The sequence below is a fragment of the Leucoraja erinacea genome, chromosome 5, assembly GCF_028641065.1.
Source record: "Leucoraja erinacea ecotype New England chromosome 5, Leri_hhj_1, whole genome shotgun sequence".
Lineage (NCBI taxonomy): Eukaryota > Metazoa > Chordata > Chondrichthyes > Rajiformes > Rajidae > Leucoraja > Leucoraja erinaceus.
The window spans coordinates 18,830,333-18,845,098 of record NC_073381.1 but is presented as its reverse complement, the minus strand read 5'-3'; the positions used below and the strand labels follow the sequence as shown (position 1 = coordinate 18,845,098).

General features: G+C 43.2%; 1 protein-coding gene across 1 annotated transcript in view; it reads left to right on the top strand.

Annotated features, from left to right (window-relative positions):
• nid1a (nidogen 1a) overlaps positions 1-14,766 on the top strand; it is a 95,784-nt gene that overhangs the window by 54,322 nt on the left and 26,696 nt on the right. Inside the window, exons 11-14 of the mRNA XM_055635170.1 lie at positions 348-491; positions 1,929-2,051; positions 9,986-10,204; positions 13,206-13,378. Coding sequence (XP_055491145.1) covers positions 348-491; positions 1,929-2,051; positions 9,986-10,204; positions 13,206-13,378 — 659 coding nt within the window. The remainder of the gene's footprint in view (positions 1-347; positions 492-1,928; positions 2,052-9,985; positions 10,205-13,205; positions 13,379-14,766) is intronic.

Genomic DNA, 14,766 nt, shown 5'->3' with positions numbered 1-14,766 from the left:
GTGGAGTATAGAATTAGTCTAAGGGTGATCAGTGGTCAGTGTGGATGCAATGGGCTGAAGGGCCTGTTTCCATGCTGTATCTCTAAACAAACTAAAAGACCCAAAGCAATTCAGGTCCCATTGTTGATGGCCATACTTCTGGCCATATGTTTAGGAATTCCTTTCCTAAAACCACTAAATCCACTTCCTTTAATGTACTCCTTAAAATCTATCCCATCGGGTCTTAAATGTCTTTTGATTCTACATCACCGTTTCCTTAGAATTTACCATTGTGTTAGGAATGTTGATAAAAGATGACGACTGGTCAATAAAATGTGAATAATCTTCATGTGTTTTTAAACTTGTAGCTGTTCACCGTCCTGAAAATCCCTGCCAGACTGGAACTCACGACTGTGATTCACCTGATCGTGCCCGTTGCATTTTCGTCGGAGGGTCGGACTACATGTGTGTCTGTTTAGCAGGATTCTCTGGGGATGGAAAATCTTGTGACGGTATGTAATATCCTACTTTTAGTGAAGTACTTGACGTATTTTTCTGGAATATATGCATGGACCCCAGGGACCATCGATAATATACCCGGTTGATCTGGAAGTTTATGGCAGTCCAGAATTATTTTTTTGGACATTCAAATCAGATTGTGCTGTTACAAGCTCATTTAGGGGAGATCAAAACCACTGTGCTCACATTGTTGTGCAGAGAAGCTTTGTTTCAGTACTTTAATTAATGATGAGGACCTGTGCATAGACTTGGGCATTTTCCATCCAGCAAAGGAGAGGAAGAAGGTTATCCAATTTACAAACTTGGAGAGATGAGAAATGATATGCTGTGGGAAACGGGTCCTTTTGTGAGGGATGTGTAAGAAAGAACAGCGGATGCTGGTAAAATCGAAGGTAGACACAAAATGCAGGAGAAACTCAGCGGGCGAGGCAGCATCTCTGGAGAGAAGGAATGGGCGACGTATAGGGTCGAGACCCTTCTTCAGACTGAAGACCCGAAACGTTGCCAGTTCCTTCTCTCCATAGATGCTGCCTCACCCGCTGAGTTACTCCAGCATTTTGTGTCTGCCTTTTATGAGGGAGTCTAGAATAAGTAGCTGTATTTCCAGGGGGCTCTTCGTCAAACTGAGTTCAGTTTATTGTCACGTGCAACCAGGTACAGTGAAAGGCCTTTGGTGTGTGTTAACCAGTCAGCAGAAAGACATAGAAAATAGGTGCAGGAGTAGGCCATTCGGCCCTTCGAGCCTGCACCGCCATTCAATATGATCATGGCTGATCGTCCAACTCAGTATCCTGTACCTGCTTTCTCTCCATACCCCCTGATCCCTTTAGCCACAAGGGCCACATCTAACTCCCTCGTAAATATAGCCAATGAACTGGCCTCAACTACCCTCTGTGGCAGAGAGTTCCAGAGATTCACCACTCGCTGTGTGAAATATGTTTTTCTCATCTCGGTCCTAAAGGATTTCCCCCTTATCCTTAAACTGTGACCCCTTGTCCTGGACTTCCCCAACATCGGGAACAATCTTCCTGCATCTAGCCTGTCCAACCTCTTAAGAATTTTGTAAGTTTCTATAAGACAATACATGATTACAAGGGAACCACTCCACAGTGTACAGATACATTGTCAAGAGAATAACGTGAATAGCGTTTGGTGGTGGTTTAACGTTTAGTAATAACAGGGTGGTGGAACTGTGAAACTCTGTACCCCAGAATGGTGAAGCTTTGGAGGTGGCAGAGAGTTGCTGTTGTCAATTAGAACGTCCAAACTGACACTGATGGGTTTTGTTTGGGCTGGGTTTTGGGACGGGAAGCGGATGGATGGCATTAAAATCCAAATTAGCAGAGATACAGTCAAAAGGCCGAACGCACTGGATGTGTTTGAATGGCCATGTTGTGCTCCTATTAAACAAACATATTTTCCTTCTCAAGATATTGATGAGTGCCAGCCAGGTCGATGTCATCGATACGCTCAGTGCTTTAACATTCCTGGATCTTTCAGTTGCCGGTGTGCCCCTGGTTATCAAGGCGATGGGTTCCAGTGTACACCCTTAGGTAAGAACCTCATCCTACCTGTATTAACCTTAACGTTATCACCGTGTAATTCAGTGCTTCAAGTTTCTGAAGTTGATCATTGGATCCAAAACCAGATGAATTTTACTCCATTTAAGAACATATCTACGTTTTTGGAAGAATTTTGATTCCGCATCTGAAGAAGAGTCCCAACTGAAACGTTGCCTGTCCATTCCCTCTCCAGATGCTGCCTGATTCGCTGAGTTCCTTGAATATTTTGTATTTTAATCTGAGTTTTATTTATTCAGCCAACACTCTCAAGGATTTCAACTATCTACTCATTGTAAACGCTCATCTCCTTTCACGCAGTAAGGAGACATGGTTTGTGTGTGCCTTAAAAAGGTTTCATTTACTGAAACTTGGTGTTCAAATGAAAAACCTTTGTGTTGAAAATGGAAGCTTGCCATGCTTCAGCAGCCTGGCACTAAGCTCTAGAGAGGTGATGTAAGTTTCAACGTGAGGTCGCTATTTTATGAAAGAGATTTGTTCCAAGTCTTGGCTGAGTTTGCACCTCTTTGCACAGCGTTCTCCTGCGATAGCTTGCCAAGTGTGGCAGTCGCCGAACCTTAGTACCTGGACTCCTCAGCAGGAATGTGGATACAGCTCGCGTGCACAGGTTACCCTAACCACCATGCCTGCCTGAGCTCTTTGAAGCAGTTTCCAGATTAGAAATGTTCTGTCGGCTCTCTTGCCAGAGCCTGGCATTTTTTTTTCTCTTTTCAGTTATTTATCTGATTTTCCTTTGCTATTTAGTTTCCAAACGACTTCAGCCAATAATAATAACTTGTTTTCTCCTCGTATTGCCTCATGCACTTCAGTCAGTTCCCTTAAATATGTTTCTGCTGGTTATGCACTGCATCAATGGAAGCACTTTCTCTATTTAAAAACCTCCTTAAAAGGATGTAGATTTTTGCATCTGTTTTCTCCAGGTCTTGGGAAGATCTCGGGTTAATCTATATATTACTAAATCTCTGATCTTGACCGCTTTTAGCCCACTGTGCTGCGATTTCCGACAGAAAGCCGCCACCTATGGCCGTCATTTTTGGCCACCTCGCTCAGAGCCCCCCTCCGCCTTACGGGTGCGTCGATGACAAATCAGAGAGATATTAATGTTTTTTTTAAAATTCACCATTCTCTCTGCTGCCCCTGCTGGAGGTAGGGTGAGGGACTATTAAACCAGGAAGTGGTGTGCCTCACCCAGTCTCTGGAAGATGGATGAAGCCAAGGGTCACGTTTCTCTGAGCTCTGAATAACACTGAACAAATGTCTACACAACTGTGAGTACCCTTAATGTGGTTTGAAAATGAAAATATGGTTTGTTTGAAGTAAAAAGGCACTGCATGAAATGGTTGTTTGGGTGCTTTGGCTTGGAGTTGAAAGGCACTATTTACTGCAAATGGTGGCTTGAGTGCTTTGACTTGAAGTTGAAAGGCACTACTTACTGCAAATGGTGGCTTGGGAGCTTCGGTTAAAAGTTGAAAGGCACTACTTATTGCAAATGGTGGCTTGGGAGCTTTGGTTTAAAGTTGAAAGGCACTACTAACTGCAAATGGTGGCTTGGGTGCTTTGGCTTGAAGTTGAATAGCACTATTTACTGCAAATGGTGGCTTGGGTGCTTTGCTTGAAATTGATTGGTACTACTTACTGCACGCGGTGGCTTGGGTGCTTTGGCTTGAAGTTAAAAGGCACTACTGCAAATGCACTTACTTCCTGTTTGCACTGTATATTGATTTATTTTAAAACGCTACCATTTACGGGTGTGATTTTTGGCCATCTTACTCGGTCTCCCCTCCGCTGAGCAGGTGCAGAGAATTCTTCCCATCAATGAAAAACAAAAGCGTTATTAGTGTTTAAAAAATGTTGAGAATCTCTCTCCTGTCAATCACGCCCTGAAAGCCACACCTTTTCCGGTGGAAGGGGGAGGGGTTATAAAATCCAGAAGTGTGGGTGTGGCTCAGTCTCTGCATGATGGGGGAGGGAGAGGTCATGACTCTGAGCTGTGAATCAACTGAACACACTGAATGTCTACTGAACTGTGAGTTTGGTGTTTTGTGTGGTTTTATGGTGGTTTCACCCTGCATGAAATGGTATGAAACTGCATTTGAATTTGGTGGCCTTGCACCCTGCTTGAAGTGGAATGAAACTGCACTTGAATTTGGTGGCCTTGGATCCAGCTTGAAGTGGTATGAAACTGCACTTGAATTCGGTGGCCTTGCAACCTGCTCATAGTGGTAAGAAACTGCACTTGAATTTGGTGGCCTTGCACCCTGCTTGAAATGGTAGGAACATGGATTTGAATTTGGTGGCCTTGCACCCTGCTTGAAATGGTAGGAACATGGATTTGAATTTGGTGGCCTTGCACCCTGCTTGAAATGGAATTTCAAGGAATAGTCATGAGTCAACTGCCAGCCCACCAGCCGTGAGTGAGCTGCCAGCAGATCAGGCTTGAGGGACTGAGCTGACACCCCAAGAACCCATACTGGCACTCCAGAAAGCCCCCCACTGGCCACCAATATTGGAATTGGTGGAGAGGTGGAATATTGTGTCGGGGGACCAGCCCTCCCGTGTGAACATGGGTCCCAACGGGTCCCACTTAGTCTAGTATATTTATAAATTGTTGCATTTTGAACCTTTGGGAAGCAGTTCAGCTTCTTTCTTTAAGCTACCTCACAAAGCGGTAATGCACTTAACAGCAGATGGCCAATAATGGTGTATCCAGTGCTCTTAAATGCAGTGGTATTAGCTGACCAGTTTGTTATGTCTTTAGAGTTTACTTTATGCTTCGACAAAACTGATTGTGGCTGCAGTAAAGCTAAAGGGTGTTGTATTTTTACAGCCTCTTTTAAACTCTAGACATTCCAAAGCGTTTTACAGCTGGTGGAGTACTTTTGAAATGCTGCTGCTCTCGTGGCGAGTCAGAGAATTTGTATCCATGTCCCAGAAGAGTGATGTTTACAAAAAAACAGATATCTGTTTGAATGATATTGGTTGAAGGTATACTGATCAGGAGTAGCTCTCCTAATTCCGTTCTATTTCTAAGTACAATGACTATAAAGGCTTATTATTATTATTATTATTATTATTATTATTTACCAGTACAAGTTGGAGAATTCTCCAGTCACCTTCTACGTTATGCCATAGGATCAATTATGTTCATTTGAGTGAAAGGTCAGGAAGAGTTAGAGGAGAATGGATATGGTGAATGCAGTCTTTTACCCAGGGCAGAGGAATTAAGAACTAGAGGACATTGGTTTAAGGTGAGAGGGGAAGATTTACTAGGAACCCGAGGGTTCACTCGGCTTTTTCACTCAGAGAGTGGTGTGTGTGTGTGTGTAACGAGCATTCAGGGTGGTATTGAGAGCGTTGATACAAAGCAACGGGAACACACACAGAGTACACACTAGCCTGCCTTGCCAAGCATTTCCTGCCTCAAACATTGCAAAGTCCATTGTGCCCTCATTGATGTCATCAGTCACTTGAGAAATCATCAAATTGGAGTGGAAGCAAATCACCCTCAATCCTAACTTAAAGAAAACTTTTTTGAGACACTGCACGGAAACAGGCCCTTGGGCTCACCAAGTCCGCACCCACCAGCAATCACCCCCGTACATTAGCATTGTCCTAGCACTAGGGGCAATTTCCATACCATTATCAAAGCCAATTAACTTGCAAACCTGTACGTCATTGGAGTGTGGGAGGAAACTGGAGCACACAAAGAAAACCCACGCAGTCACAGGGAGAACGTACAAACTCCATGCAGGCAGCACCTGTAGTCAGAATCGAACTTGGTCTTTGGCACTGTAAGGCAGTAACTCTACCGCTGTGACAATCTGATGGATTGTCTAAAAAGATTCCCTGGTGTTGCCCTGGGAACATCAGCATGCATTGAATGATTAGAGTATGGCAACTCATATTTTAAAAACTGTAAAAATTGACAAATTTAAACCAAAACACCTCTAATTACTTGGAATTCCTTTGATGCTGTAAGTTTGAAAGTACAAACCAGCAGAGTTTGCATCCTGACCCACAGTTAGACACTCATAGCTTTTGTTTGAACAAGAAAAGTAATGTTCTTCTGTGAAATTGGTTATATGTTAAGATGTTCAGTTTATTGGGACAGTGAGTCAGCTTTGCCTACTGCACTGAGCCAAAATTTATTTTTAAAGTCCACAAGTATCAGAGTGGAAGGAATAACGAGTATATTTGAGACGTATTCAAATGATGAACTATTCTTCAGAAACCACATGTTGAGACATCAATAGGATTCCAGGAGGGACAAGATCAACCACTGTGGAATGGGAAAGGTCAACTTGCATCTTACATCCTTCTTTTTCTTATATAGTTGACTCCTATTCTAGAACCAAAATTATGCCTGAATTTGAGGGAGTTATGAGGACAGTTTTGCTGATTAGTGAATGTCTACAGAGTTGTGGTGTTTTGCAGCACAGAAACAGGCACTTCAGCCCAAACATTCCACGTCAACCAAGATGCTTATCTCTGCTAGTCCCACTTGATTGCATTTGATCCAAATCCCTCCAAACCTATTTTATCCATGTAGCTGTCCAAATGTCTTAAGCATGACAGTTGCAGCTGCCTCAAACACTTCCTCTGGCATACCCACCACCCTCTGTGTGAAAAAGCTGCAACTCGGATCTCCTTTAAATCTTTCCCTGTCAACGTGTACCTCTGCAAGCTAGTTTTGGAATCCCCTACCCTGGGAAGGGCTGTGATTATCTATCCTATCTATAACCCTGCCAGTCCAGCATGTTCCCTACAACCTGAAATTGTAGGACTTCTATGTAATACAACCAAAGATTAGGAGGGCGGCTGAAAAAATCATCAGGACTTCTCTCCCCTCGATCGGGGACATTGCGTGCAAACGTTGCTTGTCTAAGGCCAACAGTATTATAAAGGACCCCACACATCTCCATCATGGACTGTTCACTCGGGGCAAAATATATCATAGCATAAGGAGCAGAACGTCAAGGTTTTGCAACAGCTTCTTCCCACGAGCCATTAGACTCTTGAATGTAATGGGCCATCACCATTATCTATTTTATCTTTTTATCCATTAAAATTTTTTATCCATTTTATCCTTCTGTTTATTTTTGTGTTGCACGGGGAGCCAAATGCAACGGAATTTCGTTTAGAATTACATGTATTGCATATTTCTAAATTACAATAAGGTTTTGATTGATTGAAGTGTAGGCTATTCCAGATTTTAAGTGACATAACTCCCTATAGATCAATTATTTCGGCAATTAAAACGTATAAAAATATTTTAAATTATTGAATAAATCTGAGGTTATCTACACTTGGTGGTTTGGAATTGAGACAGCAGCCTGTTCCCTGTTTGTGGAAGAATGAAGTTCTGATTTAATAAAAACCCTGCCGCCTCCTTTGTGTCAAGGAATTCAATGCCCGCCTATCTTTAAATGATATTTTTATTATTTTCCAAAAAAAAAGAGTCCTTTGAAAGTATTTGAACACTACTTTCAAAGAGCTCTTTTCAGAAAAGAATAAAAATATCTCATAAGGATAGGCTGGCACTGTATTCCTTGGTGAAAACATTCTGAAGGATGCTCAAACAATTAAATATAGTTAAGTCCACGCCATTCATTTATCTAAAAAGGAAATGGCCATTTCGACCCTGCTTGAGCTTGGCTACACAGACCCAGTTCAGTGGGGGTGTGATGGCATGTTAGGCTCAGACCAGATTGATGCATTATCCAGCAACATATTCCAGTTGAGATGGGTCCAGTCCAGGACATTATCAAGTCAGATCATAAGGTCATAAGTGATAGTAGTAGAATTAGGCCATTCGGCCCATCTGCCATTCAATCGTGGCTGATCTATCTTTCCCTCCTGACCCCATTTTCCTGTCTTCTCCCCATAACCTCTGCACCTGTACAAATTAAAATCTATGTATCTCTGATCGACAAGTCCACCATCACCACATGTGAGCAACACACCCTAGACTGCTATACTTGGGGCGATGGATGAGTTGGGAATCGAGTAAGCTACAGGCACTTGGTCATGGTTTCAATCTTATACCCAAGCGGTTATGAGGAGAATGGGGTTAAGAAGAAAAGACAGGATAATGGAATGGTGGATTAGACTTGATGGGCCGAATGGCCTAATTCTGCTCATATCACTTATGAAAGTTCTGCACCCATCTGTTGGCAGCCTTTGAAATCTTTCCCCCAATGGATGCGTTGGATAATGGGCAATCAGCTCTAGTGCAAGTTCAATTGGAAGATGGATTTTGGTGTCTTCTATTGTAAACTGGGAGCTGAGTGCGACTTGCACCTATGCTTGGGAGACCCTAAACCCTTTGCGAGTTCAATTAATAAAAGTTGGGAGTTACAAGTGTAACTGCCTGTTTTTTTGTTTTTTTTAAGAGCCTTGTGATGAATGCAATGCAAATTAGTGTTGGATGTGGATTAATTTAACCAGAACTGAACTTAATAGAGCAGAATTTTGTTGAATACCTTGCCTTGTGGCATGCCATATTTGTTAGAATTTTTCTCTACAGTTTAGTCTAGTTTTGAGATACAGTATCTAAACGGGCCCTTTGGCCCACCCAGCCCACGTCGACCACCTTGATCACCCGTTCACATCAGATCTATATTGTCCAACTTTCCCATCCACTTCCTACACATTGAGGGGCAATTTCCCAAGGCCAATTAACATACAAAGTCTTTGGGATGTGGTGGCACGGAGAATGTGAAAACTTCACCCAGACAGCACCCGAGGTGGGGATTGAACCCGGATCTCTGGCACTGTGAGGCAGCAACTCTACCAACTGCGCCACTATGCTATTGATTTTGTTTTTCTTTGTGGCAAAGGGACCTCAGTGAACAAAGAGACACCAAGCAAACTCTTGCAGCAATGAGTTAAAAGAGAGAAGATGAATAAACTGGAACAAAAAAGGACATTGGTTAAATTGCAGCCAAATCCGGTGCAGAAAGAGGACCTTTTAGATAAGGGATTGGGTTTGCTACACGGAACAAAAGAGGCTGAAAACAAAGAAATGGATCATTAATCTAAAAGCTCCTTTAACCAGCTAGATCTGGGTCAATGTATTACACAGCCTTAAGTTGTATCTCAGTCACCTCTTATATACCATAATTATTTTCTGACAATTAACAAAAGAAGCATGAATGGTCATGTGGTAATGGTCATGGTCAATCTGATTCAGTGAAGTAAAAACTAATTCCTTGCAACTGGAGTTCTCAGGATTGTAATTAGCTCCAGACTCTGACAATTTTTTGACATTAAACAAATCTGTAGTTCAAACTGTGGTTGGAGATGAAAATAGCCACATGTCTAGAAACTGGAGTGGTTCACATGCTGAAGGGAATGAGCTATTTAGCTGCTGGATGATTCTACTTTCATATCCCAGTTCAGGAAGCAGAGGTGGGGAAGGCAGAACAGGCATGATTATTCTGACTATGGATGTGATTTATTCTGCAATGGACCTATTGTCTCTATCTGATCCGGATACCATTTAGTCATTAGAGATACAGTGTGGAAACAGGCCCACTCAGTCCACGCCAACCAGCGATCACCTCATGCACGAGCACTATCGTAAACACAAGGAACAATTAAAAATTTTACTGAAACTAAAAGCCCTACAAACCTGTACATCTTTGGAGAGTGGGCAGAAATCGGAGCACCCAGAGAAAACCCACGTGTTTTCAATTGCCATCACCGTTCATAACACTGGGTTGTAAGCTGACCAAATAAAATATGAGGTGCTGTTTCTCCAATTTGCGTGTGACCTCGTTCTGACAGTGGAGGAGGCCCAGGACGGAATGGGAAGGGGAGTCGAATTATTTGAAAACCGGGAGATTGCGTGGGCCAAGGCAGACTGCCTTTTAAATGTTATCTCTTGTAACCTTCTTGCTTGACAGGCTCCCCGAAAACACAGTGTGAGCGCCACAGGGACAATGCGTGGGGCAGCCCACTGCCCAGAGGACCGAGGCCTGTCGAACACTACGTCCCACAGTGCGATGCTAATGGCAACTATCAGCCGGTACAATGTCACCAAGCTCAACAAACCTGTTGGTGTGTCGATGCAAATGGTAATGAAATTGCAGGAACCAGGACTCTGGGAGGAGTTCGACCCACTTGTAAGTACAGCACTCTTGGATCAAATTATTACCATCAATCAGATACTAAAGCGAATAATCCACTGAATTGGCCTGTGTATGTGGAGATATTGGTATTGGATACTTTTATGACGGCTTTATTTAAAATTATGGTTAATAACACTAACTTTACAACAATTGCAAATTCATTTCCTTTAACACAATGAAATGTCCTAAGGTGACAAGGAATATAATACCAAGCTAAGAAGGAGGGAGGCATTGAGATAGTTGGCCCGTAACTTGGTCAGTGGGGTACATTTTGAGGAAATTCTTGACCGAGCAATGTTTAAGGAAGCAGCAAGGGCAAATGCAACTTAATATCCCGTAGATCGACACAATAGGCTATAGTAACTCAGCCGGTCAGGCAGCACCTCTGGAGAAAAGGAATAGGTGACGTTTTGGGCCGAGACCCTTCTTCAGACAGAGTCGGGGGGGAAAGGGGAACGAGAGTGCCCACGGCCTGTACACAACCTTAAACGGTACTGTGAAATTTAAATGCAAGCAACTAAATAAGTCTAGAATGATAAGCCAGAGTCGGAATGACGACCACAAGAATCACCAGATTATTGTGAAAGCGCATCTGCTTCAATGACATGCTTCAGTAAAAAAAATCTGCCATCCTCACCCATTCTGGCCAGATCTACAGCAACCTGTTTGTCTCGTAGGCTAAAAGCACAGGGGCTGGTCAAGGTGAGGAGATACAAATGAGAGCTTAATGTTAACAAGTGTAGGACCAGTGACTTCCATTTGTTCCCAAGCTCTTTGTGTGTCAAAGATAGTTCAAAAACCCCACAGAGCATTCAGCTGGTCGTGCTGAGAATGTCCACCAGATGAGCACCAACGAAAGCCCAGATGCATTTGTTTGCAAATAGTTTCATTTGATCCTGTGGGAAAGAAGACTGCCTAAAAAAACTTTAAATCCCAGCCTTCTCCCAGTATCTCCTTCTGTTGCAGTTGAACTATTTGTGCTGATCTCTCCCAAGTATTGACAACGGATATTTGTACTTTAGAAAGTAATGGACACAAGCTATCTTTTTTATGGTTTCCCTCACTTGTGCCTTTTCCTCACATGTGGCCCTCGGTCCCCCCCTCCCCCTTTATCCCCCACTGTCCTCCTGCCCCCTCTGTCCCTCAACCCCTCCTCTGTGTCCCCCTTTGTCCACTTGCCCCCCTGTACCCCCCCCCCCCTGCGCCCCCCCCTCCTTCCTTCCCCCCCCCCCCTGCCCCTCCCCCCCCCCCCCCCCCCCCCTCCCCCCCTCTGCCACCCCCCCCCCCCCCCCCCCCCCGTGTGATCCTTCCCTCCTCTACTGCACACCCCTTTTATCCCTCATTCACGCCCTTCTCTGGCCCTTGCGTCTTCTGCACAGTGGAGTGGCTGCACAGAAATGCTAGCAAAGCATTTGTTATAAATTCATGGGCTGCAAAATGTTTCTTTTTTACCCTAGTGTTTTCAAGAGAAATGGTATTTCAGGAATTTGCTGTCCACTGCGTCGCGTGGGTTATTCATAGCGCAAATAATCAAGATGTGAATTTTTAATACTTATAAGGGAACATGACATAAAATAAAATCATTGTATATACATCTCTGTAACAATTTGATGACCGTATTAGGTCATTTGAAATGGTTATTTTAAAAGAAAATTAAGACAGCCGGCAGCAATAGGCAGGTTGCAGTCAAAGGCACTTAGCTCTTTCCAACCAAACCAGCCAAAAAATTACTGAGAAATTCCGTATTAGCAGATTGCCATCTAGGTTTCTGGGCTACAGCCCTTTAACTTGCAATGCAGGCATTGATTGAAAGTGTTCAGAGTTTCTGTTTCTATTATCCTTACAAGCCCTGTGTTCCAGATCCCCACCACATTCTTTCGCACGAGAAATTCCCTTTGGTGTTATATTCCAGCAAGCTGTTATATTTTAGCAAACTTGATGACAACTTTTTTTTAAATGAGTGGTTCACAGCGCAATTTAAAAATAAAAGAGATGCAAATACCAGCTCCAAGCCCACAAACACAATCTCCAGCCTCGTCTAATGCATTTAGTGCCTTTGATATGGCTTCCCCAATGTCGTTGTGACTGAATGAAGAATAGGTAACTACTTTGCCAAACACCTGCACTCTGTCCACAATGGCCATCTTGAGGTCCTGGTAGTCAGCCATTTTAATTCCCCTCTCCATTCCTACACCAATCTGCCTGTCATCTCTGTTAAGGTGAAGTCAAACACAGCTAGAGGAAAAGCAGCTTGTATTACGCCTGGGTAGTCAACAATCCTGTTCCTTTCTCTTTCCTTCAGATCTGCCCAAGTCCTCTTGTGCACACCCTTACTTCCAAACCAACTGCCCCATCCCCAGCCCAGTGACTTTCTCCTCCCCTACCTGATAGCATCTCCCTTTCATCCCTCCTTTCCTGGGTTCCATTGATCACCTTTTCTTCACAATTTCCATAATCTACTGCCTTTGTTGTTTTCATTTATCACTTCCCAGTCCCTCTCGTTTTCTCCGCCTTTCCCATTCCCACGTCTCTCTAATTGCTTATCAACCTCTCCCACCAGGATCCACCTACGGCCTACCAGTTTTTCCCTCACTTCTCCCACCTGCCTTCTCTCTTCACACCACTCTCTCCTCTTCACGCTCTCGGTCCTGATGCAGGGTGTAAACCCAAGATGTCAACTATCTCTTTGCCTCTGCAGATGCACCGAGATCCTCCAGTAATTTGTTATTTATTCCAGGTTAAATCTTCTACAGTCTCTTGCATCTCTTTGTCAACTATTCATTCCTTCGTGCTCTAAATAAATCCCAATGTCATCTTTCCATTTTTAATAACTGTACATTATTAATTTACACTATCTTTTCCAAAAAATAAATTCTGACTGAAGGGGTTAAGCTCTTGCAGTGAATTTGCGGTGAATGTGAATGCTGATTTAAACTTGGTGTGATGTCGTGCTGTCCAAACATAACCATCTGGTTTCCTTCCACTGTTCTGACAGGCCTTGACTCAGTCACTCCTACAGTTATTTTTGGGCCCACACCGAGACCAGATGTCGTTCCGCTGCCCCCAGGCACGCATCTTCTCTTTGCGCAAAATGGGAAAATAGAACATATCCCGGTGGAGGGGTTCAGCATGAAGAAAAGCGAAGCAAAGACATTACTCCACGTTCCCGTAAGATTTGCTAAAACAAACATCGTTTTTCTCAAAAGATAATTCGTAACTCCAGCTTTTTAGCCCAGGTATTGTCACATGCCTTTGTTGTTTCAGTCCTGAGCATGCAATGCAGGCTTTCACTGACTTGCGAAACACCAACTAAAACCCTGAAGCAAGTGTCTACTGCCACTACAATGTTAGAATATTTTACCTGAATGTTTCTGCTTACCAGAACACTTTACCTGGATGTTTCTGATCAGCTGAATCCAATTGATACACACAATCCAGATCACTGTTAGGTAGTAAATTCCATCTCTGCATAAAGCAAGGGTTTGCAGAGATCAGCTGCTTTTATTGGGCTTGCTGCTGTCCGAGTGACCAGCAATGACTGTCTGAGCTAAAAAGAAATGCTGGAGACCCCATGGGTGTAACTTGCATCACTTGCAGATAGCCCTGCAGTAGGTTATCTGTCTTCACACATGAATGGATTTTAGTGGCTTTGCAAGAATTGGAAAAACAGTGCCCTCCATAATGTTTGGGACAAAGACCCATAAGTTATTTATTTGCCTCTGTACTCCACAATTTGAGATTTGTTATAGAAAAAAATCACATGTGGTTAAAGTGCACATTGTCAGATTTTATTAAAGGGTATTTTAATACATTTTGGTTTCACCATGTAGAAATTACAGCTGTGTTTATACATGGTGCTCCCCCGCCCCCCCCCCCCATTTCAGGACACCATAATGTCGGGACACATTGACTTCTCAGGCGTTTGTAATTGCTCAGGTGTATTTAATTGCCTCCTTAATGCAGGTATAAGAGAGCTCTCAGCACCTAGTCTTTCCTCCAGTCTTTTCCTAATGCATTTCGTTGTCTCTGTACTGTACACTGACAATGACAATTAAAATTGAATCTGAATCTGAATCTTTCCATCACCTTTGGAAACATTTATTGCTGTTTATCAACATGAGGACCAAAGTTGTGCCAATGAAAGTCAAAGAAGCCATTATGAGACTGAGAAACAAGAATAAAACTGTTAGAGACATCAGCCAAACCTTCGGCTTACCAAAATCAACTGTTTGGAACATCATTAAGAAGAAAGAGAGCACTGGTAGCTTACTAATCGTAAAGGGACTGGCAGGCCAAGGAAGACCTCCACAGCTGATGACAGAAAAATTCTCTCTATAATAAAGAAAAATCCCCAAACACCTGTCCGACAGATCAGAAACACTCTTCAGGAGTCGGGTGTAGATTTGTCAATGACCACTGTCCGCAGAAGACTTAATGAACAGAAATATAAAGGTTCACTGTAAGATGCAAACCACTGGTTAGCCACAAAAATCGGATGTCCGGGTTACAGTTTGCCAAGAAATACTAAAAAGATCAACCACAGTTCAGGAAAAAGG